Source organism: Helicoverpa zea, chromosome 13 (assembly GCF_022581195.2).
Source record: "Helicoverpa zea isolate HzStark_Cry1AcR chromosome 13, ilHelZeax1.1, whole genome shotgun sequence".
Classification (NCBI taxonomy): domain Eukaryota; kingdom Metazoa; phylum Arthropoda; class Insecta; order Lepidoptera; family Noctuidae; genus Helicoverpa; species Helicoverpa zea.
The window spans coordinates 12,781,500-12,791,945 of NC_061464.1; the positions used below are offsets into that span (position 1 = coordinate 12,781,500).

At 41.8% G+C, this 10,446-nt stretch overlaps 1 protein-coding gene across 1 annotated transcript; it reads left to right on the forward strand.

Moving 5' to 3' along the window:
- Window positions 1–335: 335 nt before the first annotated feature.
- LOC124635581 (zinc finger protein 330 homolog) lies at window positions 336–5,757 on the forward strand. Its single transcript, XM_047171506.1, has 6 exons — window positions 336–606; window positions 1,449–1,599; window positions 1,831–1,942; window positions 2,017–2,136; window positions 2,219–2,455; window positions 5,589–5,757. Exons 1-6 carry the CDS (start codon window positions 467–469, stop codon window positions 5,714–5,716), a joined length of 888 nt encoding a protein of 295 aa, XP_047027462.1. The 5' UTR covers window positions 336–466; the 3' UTR covers window positions 5,717–5,757.
- Window positions 5,758–10,446: the final 4,689 nt, after the last annotated feature.

The following is a 10,446-nucleotide window of genomic DNA, read 5'->3' on the forward strand; positions in this document are numbered from 1 at the left end:
CGGGCAAGCTGGTGGGGCAGCATGCCGATGCCGACGGCATCCCTCTTCACTCACTCAGTTCCCCTCCGGCTTTCATAGAGTATTTGGCAATTACTAGAACACCACATGCCGCGGCTGTCGTGCCGCCGGCACTAAGCCGCCGGGCTGTGCCGTCGGGTCAGCGGCTTTGGTGCGTAGACCGCTTAAAGATTGAGCTTCACTACAGTCAAACAAAACTAGGTACTACGCCCTGTACGTACGAGGAGTTAAATAAGTGATTTCGGACGGGACAAGTTATTTTGAGAAAAACAAAAACTTTTGTTTTAGAACGTAACAGTGGTAGTTTGCAATGTCATCTGTCACCCACCGGGGATGTCAGCGTCACATTTTCTACAATCAAAGCAGCTGATATCTTATAAAGTGAAATTAAACATTTCCACTTATCACAACATTTTGTTCATATTTAATACGTTGTTATACAATAAAAATGCCTAAAAAGAAGACTGGTCAGCGCAAGAAAGCGGAAAAACAGAAATTGCGCCAGAAGGAGATTCGCAATGCGCGAGAGAATGTGGACCTAGCAGCGCACCCGTGCAACGTTCCCATGGAGTGCGACAAGTGCCAGAAGTAACTCCTCTTTTGTGTTTGTAAATGTAACGCCACTGCGCTAACGTAGTACGCAGGTCGGCCAATGTGAACTGTGTACAGATACTATCTCGGTACATAGATGTCTCCTTGCCACGTTAATCTGTAACTTCTTAAAAGGCATCACGTGTCGCACGAGGAGCTCTCTACGACAACTAACAACAGTTAAACACCAACACAACACTTACTTCACCTGTCCTTGCTGAGAGGTGGCACAATGGTGTCTTCACACTGGTTTTAGACTAGATAAATTATATATAGATAGGAACATGAAATAAACTGTTCATAATCAGCATTTGTAGTGTTCCTCTGCAGGGCCTTGGCCAGCAAGGAATGGGCTTTATCTAATACAGTGCAGTCCAGACTAAATGTGTGCCTAAATGTTATTAGTGTGTATTTATTGTATTGAACACACATAGTCAAATTGTTCCTTTCTGGGCTCCAAAAAAGAAGAAGTTAGAGGAGCAAGCTCTAGTTTTGTCAGTGTACTTAAGAAAAATGTTATGTTAAAAGTATCAAAAATATTATGTGAGCAATTCCATACTTTTATGTTGTGTTACTTGGCAGATTGTGACTAAAACTATATTAATAGAATTCTTTTTCAAAGTAAATGATCAGGTGCTTTAACTTTTAAGAACTTTTCAAAATTCAACTTAAAGGTATTAGAAATTAAAATACTCTCAAATATTTATTTTGTTGCAAAAAAAACAGGAAAATCAAAAGTGCTTGGCGTGCCTCACAGAGAAGGTTGTGAGGGCCATAGATTGTAGGCGACTCTGATATAATATATGAACAATTGAACATAAAAATTTTACACTTAACAGGAAGCAGAAAAATCGTGCATTCTGCTACTTCTGCCAGGCTGTGCAGCGGCTGCCGACGTGTGCACATTGCGGCAAGGTGAAGTGCATGCTGAAGTCTGGAGACTGTGTGGTGCGCCACCCCGGCGTGTTCACCACGGGCCTGGCCATGGTGGTGAGTGCTGACTGCCAACCAAGCGCGATAACTCTACAACTATGCTAAGTTAGAAGCTCTGAACAGCAAATAGGCAACTACTTTTAGCTTTGATAATGTTGATGTGCAGAGCATTGAATCTGGTATGTCAAACTTGTGTTCACTTGATTTGTTGTAGTTATCACGTCACCTGTTTATGTTTAATAAGATTCCTGTAGGTATAGTTTTTGGAAGTAGTCAATTTGTGTGCAGGGCGCCATCTGTGACTTCTGCGAGGCGTGGGTGTGCCACGGACGCAAGTGCCTCACGTCGCACGCCTGCACGTGCCCGCTCATGGACGCCGTCTGCCTGGAGTGCGAGAGAGGTCTGTCATCCCATTGCACCAGTGCCGTCTACACACTTCAGATGATATTTACTGTATGTATTTGGAATGTTCAGGCGTATGGGAGCACGGCGGTCGCGTGTTCCGCTGCTGCTTCTGCCAGGGCTTCCTGTGCGAGGACGACCAGTTCGAGCACCAGGCCTCCTGCCAGGTGCTGGAGTCCGAGACTTACAAGTGTGAGTATCGCGGGCCGAGCGGCCGACGTACCCGCGGCGTGCGGAGTGGCGTGCGAGTGACCGCGGGGCTGGTGTGTCGCAGGTCAGTCGTGCAACCGGCTGGGGCAGTACTCGTGCCTGCGCTGCAAGACGTGCTTCTGCGAGGAGCACGTGCGGCGGCGCGGCGTGCGCACGGACCGGCGCGCGGCGCCGCCGTGTCCGCGCTGCGCCTACCCCACGCACGTGACGGCCGACCTCAGCATGTCCACGCGCTCGCACCGCTACGGCCGCCAGGGCGCCGCGCTGCCCGACGACGACGACGACCTGCCCAACGACACAGGTACCTTCTACATTCATATACATCATAATAATCCCTAAGAAAACTCCAAATTTCTAACTAATATTACATAGAATATATCACATGAAACACTTAATGCTCTTCCTCCTCTCTCCTACAATTGTTATATGCGCGACAGGGTCCATAATTGTGACTAAATGATCTATATACCAACAACTTCTCTCATCATCATTAATTTGGTGTGTGTTGGACCATGAAAGAGAAAGGTGTGCCTGGGAAGTATGTGGAGTTAGTTTGTGCGATGTACAGGTAGGGCATGCAATTTCGGTAAAACAAAAATTACCGGTAAAAATTCGGTAATAAAAATATTTTTACCGGTAAACCGGTAAAACGGTAATTTTTGTAATTTTTTTAATGTGATATTATAACAATAAGATTGGGTAGTCTTAAAGCAAAAACTAAATAAATATGCAAAGTATAAGGTGGTAAACGTTTTTTGTGACGTGGGCCGTAACAAAAAACATGTCATTACCATCCGTACGCGATGTCGCCGACAAAATGCAAGAGAAACTGCGATGGTACGGATATGTAAAAAGGAGTGACACCTGAGGACATCGGCAGTGTGAATGTGATACTCAATCTCAATAGACCCGGTCAAAGGCGCAAAGGCAGGCCAAAACCGTGGTGGTTGAGTGTCGTAATGAATGACATGAAAATCTGCGAACTCGAAGAGAAAGATGTCTATTCAGGAGGATAGAGCGAAGTGGAAGAAGGAAGATACAGAAAGCCGACCCCGTCACAAGACGGGATAAACGCTAAGAATTACCGTAAAAAAATATATTTTTCATTGAAGTGAAAGCCCTTTTTTATGGTAAATCATCATATGACAGACTCTTTCTGTCTAAAACCCATGTTTTTTAGTAGGCGTTTTATGGACCAGGGTAGCGGTAACTCTTTCGAACAATCCCGCGGCCCCGGCAGGCCTTGGTCCTGCTGGGCCCTACTGGGTTTGCTGACATCTCCCTGAGGAGCCCGTGGAACAACGCGCGCCGCTGACACGGGTCTGTTGTCTATGCAGACGGTGGAACGATGAGCCACCCGAACTCACCGCCCACAGACCGACGCCTACGGTGGCCGGGAGTCGTCTCTCGACCCTTGGCGCCCGTGGTGTCTTCCTGGTCCACTACAGCGGCTGGGATGAGAGGTGCTACTCGCAGTCGCTCCGCCGTCTCCTTCTCGAGCATGGCTGCTTCGCAGAAGGAGGCGACGGCTTCCCATTCCCTCTAGCTCCGGACCATGGCTTGAACCAGGGAAGGACGCGAAAGGTCGCCGCTGCCTATTGCCTCGACGACAACACGGCGGTACCCTTCCCAGGCAGTGCACACCTGGACTGTGTGCTCCACCGTATCCTCAGAGCTGTCCGCATGGTGGTGAAGTAAAAGCCCTTGCTCAGTAAGGTCATAGAGTAGGTAAAATAAGCATTAGCTACATTTGTACCTAATATGAGCTGACAGTTTTGAGGAAAAACAGAATAACCGAATGAATACAATTTGTTTAGATTTTATAAATTAAGATGAGAAAGAAGATTTGTATCTAACCTAGAGATAGTTAGGGTCAATTCCCACTGAAAGAGCAGCGGCCGGCAGCGGCCGTAAGAGCACGGACAATGTAAGAGCGCGGCGCGGCGCGGCCCAGCGCGGCGCCGGATTGACCCAGGGTCAATCCCCACTGAAAGAGCAGCGGCCGGCAGCGGCCGTAAATGCAAGTGATTGAGCGCGAGCGCGGCGGGTCGCGCGGCGCCGCGCTGGGCCGCGCCGCGCCGCGCTCTTACATTGTCCGTGCTCTTACGGCCGCTGCCGGCCGCTGCTCTTTCAGTGGGGATTGACCCTTAAGGACACACAAGTTTACTTTACTAAAAAACAGCATCTGTAACACTTACAATACGTAATGTATGCAACATTACATTATATTCAGGTTACATAACAAAGATTTGACGTTAAATGAACAATTGCTATATTTTATCAGAAAAACGTAAAAACCGGTAAATTACCGGTTTCATATTATTTTTACCGGTAATTTAAAACTCGCAAAAATGGGCGATTTACCGGTAAAAACGAAACCGGTTAACCGGTATTGCATGCCCTATGTACAGGCAGTCCTGTACGTGTGTCCGATCGTCGGCCGGCAATACTGACCAGTTCAGTGTGGCTGTGGGCCTGCACCAAGAGTCGGCTTTAAGTCCTTACCTCTTCCTGCTTATTATGGACGCTTTGACGGCGGACATACAGGAGGAGGCACCTTGGTGCATGCATGCTATTTGCCGACGACATTGTCCTGGTTAGCGAGGATGGACCTGAGATCCAGAGCAGATTGGGGAGTTGGCAACAGAGACTGGAGAATGTTGGCTTGAAAATCAGCAGAACCAAGACCGAATACATGTTCTGCGATTTCGGCGGTCTCTCCAGTCCTGAAGCCATAGCGCTTGATAACACACCTCTTCCTGTCTGCTCCGATTTCCGGTATCTCGGCTCGCTTATTCAGGTGGCGATGGCGAAATAGATCGGACAGTTACGCACAGAATTAACGCAAGATGGATGAAATGGCGGCAGGTAACGGGAACAACTTGTGACCCTCGTATTCCCCTTAAACTTAGGGTGAAAATTTACAAGAGTATGGTCAGACCTGCTGTCTTGTATGGATCAGAGTGCTGGCCCACAAAAGCGATGAATGAAAGACATGCGGCAGAGATGAGAATGTTAAGAGGTATGTGTGGCGTTACGCGAATGGACAGAGTGAGGAATGAAATGAAATGAATAAGAGGAAGTTTGAAAGCTATATCTTGGACGACCCCTTCCTCTCTTTCCTTCGACCTTCCCTTCCACGTTAACCTCTCTATAAGCAAAAAATAATTGAGAATTGCTCATTCACTTCCCGCATAGAACCGTTATAATAAAACAATTCTACGTGTCAAAAACGAAGACTAAATTAAATGTTACGTTTAATTGAATTAAGTATAACAATTATTAAATTTGTTTTTTTTTTTTTTTTATTTATGTTATAATTTAGAAAATCATTTATTAAAAATCAAATCAAAATCAATGTAATAATTTTGAAAATCATTTATTATTTATTTAACCGTTGAAGGGTAACATAAAGTGTGCGTGCAACGTTGCAGGGTACGCGGGCGTGGAGGGGGGCGACTACTCGTCGTACTCCGAGTCGGAGGAGTCGGACGAGTCGGAGGAGTCGGAGTCGGAGGAGCAGTCCGAGGAGGAGGCAGCGCCCTCGCACAAGCAGACCTGACCTGCCCACCGAACTCACAATATACTCATGTTATTACACTAGACCAGTGTTTTTCTTAATAAGCAAAATTTAACCCAGGCGTCTTTGAGTAGTTCCAGTGGCGGATTTACCTATAGGCCAAGTAGGCCAGTGCCTAGGGCGGCAGATTTAGAGGGGCGGCAGCAATTTTTTTACAGGTTTTTTTTTATAATTGAGTATATGAGTACACAATCCATATATAAATAAACGATTAATAAACGCAAAATTAATAAACTTTAATATATGCTTAGGTACTTACGTGATCATGAATTTAAAAATATTCTAATAGCGTTTCAATAAAAATAAAATAAAAAATCTTTTCATCAGTTTATAGTTTTTTCATCATTCCTGGTTTGTTCTGCGCTCTTTGAGTCCTCAATCTAAAAAAAAAGTTAAAGCACCGAAGTAGCAAAAACAACTGACGATTCCTAAGCTGTTTATGAGGTGGAGGACTTTTGTGTTCCAAGACTCAAAAAATTTCGCGCTCGCTGCGCTCGCGCCTTTCACTTGACAGTGACTATTTTCTGATTTCTTTAGGTATTATTGCGTCCCAAATATCAAAAATTTCGGGCTCGCTACGCTCGCGGCTTCTTCTCTTTGCAGTGCTTTTTTTCCACTCTTGTTTGGGTAGGTATTTTTGTGTGGAGAATTGAGTTTTGGAACAGAAAAGTTTTTACATTTGTCGTTTTTTTTTGTGGGGGTGCTCAATAGGTAGTCCGCCCCGGATGCCACCCGATGCTACGCCGCCACTGAATCATAGCACCCGAACGAATGAACCGATTTCAATTTAGTTTTTTTTTTGTACAACAGGTGTTTTACGAGCGAGTGTTCTTAGACATGTTTGATGAAAATCGATTGAGCCGTTTAAAAGTTACAGAGGTTTTACGCTTCAAAGTCGCTGTCATATAAACTTGTTAACATTAAACTCTTCGGTACATAGAGGCTTGCAAAAATAATTTAGTAACTGACAGAAATATCATTAAGTTTACAATCATTAGAGGCGGCAAAAATTGAATGGCCTACTAGCGGCAAGTTTGTACAGCCCCGGATCTAGGGGGGGCGGCAAGCCGGGGCCTATGCCCCGGGCGGCAAATTCAGGGGGCGGCAAAATCAGGCGTCCCAATTCACACTTCACAGACCAATGGACAACTCATCATCAATTTAATGACCACGGAATAAATAATAGCACAAGTACAGCAATTTTATAGCCATATCAACTTGACCGATACCCTGAGCGCGGAGTGAGATATGCTGCACGACTGCACGAACATTTATTATTCACGAGGCGAAGTTTTAGCGAACTAAAACTGATTAATAAAAATTATTGGCTAGCTATGAGCCAGGAACACTTATGGCATATTTATTTTTATTTGAAATCCTACATCATAGATAACTATAATAGTTACCTACAGAGCCGCCCAATAACCCGGGAGTCTCGGTCTCAGGGGCGCCGCGGGACGCCCTACCAACAGGAAATTTCGATGAAATTACACCCGTTTGATAAAGAAGTTCCACATTGTTTCATGATACTGATATGCAAAGATTCTAAAGAAGTCGCCTTCGCTTTGGATTCATTGATCATTTTGGTTATTTTTCACTTTCAACATCCTCCAACTAAGTGAAAAAATTCTCGCTCGCTACGCTCGCGATTAAATGACAATATATGTGTATTTTTTCTGATTGTTTATTATTTTTAGTGACGCACCGAATCAACGAACACAAATGGCACTCGCTCTAATCACGGTTTCTTTTTACTTGTACATAATTCCCAGTTTAATTTTTGAGTCTTCAAACAAATAATTTGAAAAAGTTCGGGCTCGCTACGCTCGCGGCTACTTGTTGCTTTAATATGTACCTCATCAGGTACTTTTGTATCGTAGGCTTAAAAAATTTCGCGCTCGCTTCGCTCGCGCTGTCTAATACATGCGTTGCCTCGATAACTTCATAAGTCTGTTTGACGCTATCTTACCTTTATAAGTCAAATGTAGCAAAAATATATATTTATGGAGTCTTCAAAAACAAAAAAGTTTACGCTTCCGACTGCTTGTTCCGATACAGCGCTTTTTAAAACTTATTAACGTTTTGGGTCCAAAATTGAAAAATTTTCGCGCTCGCTTCGCTCGCGCTCATTTTTGCAATTACGTTATATTGTCTCGACTTTCATAACTTAAACTTGGCCAACAATTTGAGCCTACAATGATTTGGACACATTTTTTTTCCTTTTACCTTCCAAAAAGTGACTTTCGTTCGAACGTTTTTATTTATATTCCTTGTAACTAACTACTCTAAGTACTTCGATCAATATGTATGTACTACCTACTCAAAATCTTTCAATACATAGGGGGCGCTTGGGTGATGATTGTACCCAGGCGCTACATGAGCTAGAGACGGCCTTGCCTGCCAACATATTGATAGCTGAAATTTTATGGATGATAAAGATGAAAATAAACATAAGTAGGTAGGCGGGGCGGCATTTTTCAGTTTTTGCCCCGCCTAAGAAAAATTGAAGATCCGGGGCTGAGTTTGTAAATCCGACACTGAGTAGTTCAGACATACATAAAAAAAAGTTCCCCACGAATTGAGTCCCTCCTTTTTGGTAAATTGGTTGAAAAGTTTTCATCACAAATATTCTGCCATACGCAAAAGTATAAGTATTTTAAACAGCTCAGCAAATCCCAATCGGTAGTCACCAATCCAGAAAGAAATATTTTCACTTTGAGGTAAGCGTAAATAGAGTGAAAAAAAATACTTTATGTAATCCGATAAACTTTTTAGCGCGAAATAATGGTAGATGTTCCAAACGTTTTCACTCGCTTCCCGGGGAAACTTCTTCCCGTACCCGGATGAAACATATCCTATGCTCAGAGCAGATACTGTAGATTCCTAGCATTAAAATCATTATACAAATCGGTTCAGGTTCGGTAGTTCTGGAGCCTATTCGGTTCAAACAAACAAACCAACGAATCTTTTATCTTTGTATAATAAGTAAAGATATCGGGTTACATTTGAATGGGAGGTTTTCTTTTATAAATTACAAAAAAAATAGATCCTAAGAAAGTGACAGATGGCGTTGTACCTACTACTACGTTAATGAGCGTTTGCCATAGACATAATATTAGTAAACAAGACTGCGCACGTAAACCCAAAAAACGAGCCGAGTGAAACAGTTAGTACGGAGGCTGTCTGTCCCTTTCTAATAGGGTGACTATGAGATTAAGCTATGTGAGACAAATCCGAATTTGCTAAGATTATTATCCGCAGATTGGTATTGAAGTTTTAACTTACGCTGTTTGTGACCTTAAGATACTTATAAAGGCTTTTAATAATTAGCGGGAATTAGCAGTATAAAAGCAGGAAGATTCGAAGTGAAGACTGTTTTTTTTCTATTTCTACTTCATATATAGACTTGAGCCATTTATGTCGCCTTTCTTCATTTTTTGGGAAGCTATAACAATCGTACAACAGTTTTAAAATCCATCACCCATATTTTAACTCATTACAAGAATTCATGGGCACCCTAGTTGTTTGGTTTACGAAAATGTTATTATTAGCTAACCTGTGGAACGATATATTGCAACCACCATAGGATTCACTTTTACAAGTATAAACGCAATACTTTTTCACCATTTATATAATATAATAGTTTAAATTGATTTAATACAAAAAATATAAACAAAATTTTAAATGCTGATTACGCGCCAAGAATGTTCACGGTTACCGCTAGAAAAAAAAAAAAAAAATATATGTTTTTTATGTTTTAAGAATAATAATTTATATAAATAATTTATTCGTATAATAAATTAATGCGATTTTTATTAATTTGTTGACTTACAATTGTTAAAATAAGATAAAAATATATATGATTCAATTGTTTTTTTGGGAAGACAAAACTGTTGATCACAACATTTTTTTATGCTGGCAAGGTGTTAGAAAGAGACAAACGGCCTCCGTTCTAACTATCCCTCTCGGCTCGGATTTGCCTCTGTGTATTATGCAACAAATTTAGTACCTTATTGCGTTGGAAAAGAGTTCATTTTCGTAAATATATATTTTGAGCGTGCGCAATCTTGTTTATTATATTACATCTATGGCGTTTGCCAAGTAAAAAAAAAACATTGCACCGAGCCAAGAAATTCAGATTTCAAAAACAATTGTTTTCAAAATCTCTCCGGACTCCCAATAATAATCTGACTGACTTCGTTTCTCCTATTTTTTTAATTGCCTTGGATGTAATAGGTTATTTTATTAATTAGGTTTTTACTTTAAAAACCACCCAGAAGAAGGACGGACTTCAGTTAAAGCAAAAGTCATTTAATTTTATAAAGTACCTACTGTTTTCTTACTTTATGTTACCACCTCATTATTTATAGAATTGCTCAGAATAAGATTTCATACCGACAAATTCAGATTTATTACTGCACGCACGTAACGTAACTGCTCATTCAGTAAATTTCACCGCTCAATAATTTATTCACTAATCCAATTCATTCCTTTTTATTACTCATTTTTGTTTACTCTACTGCATAGTTTTAACAGCTGAAACTTTAGTTACTAACCCTGCCATTTATAATTTTTAACTTACCAAAACTGTTTTTTATATTTGCCTCTTAAAATAAAATAAGTGCATGTATTATAACAGCAAAGATAAGATCACGTCTCATTTTAATCAAAATAATAAAAAAACATCAAAAAACTATTTTATATTTGAATTT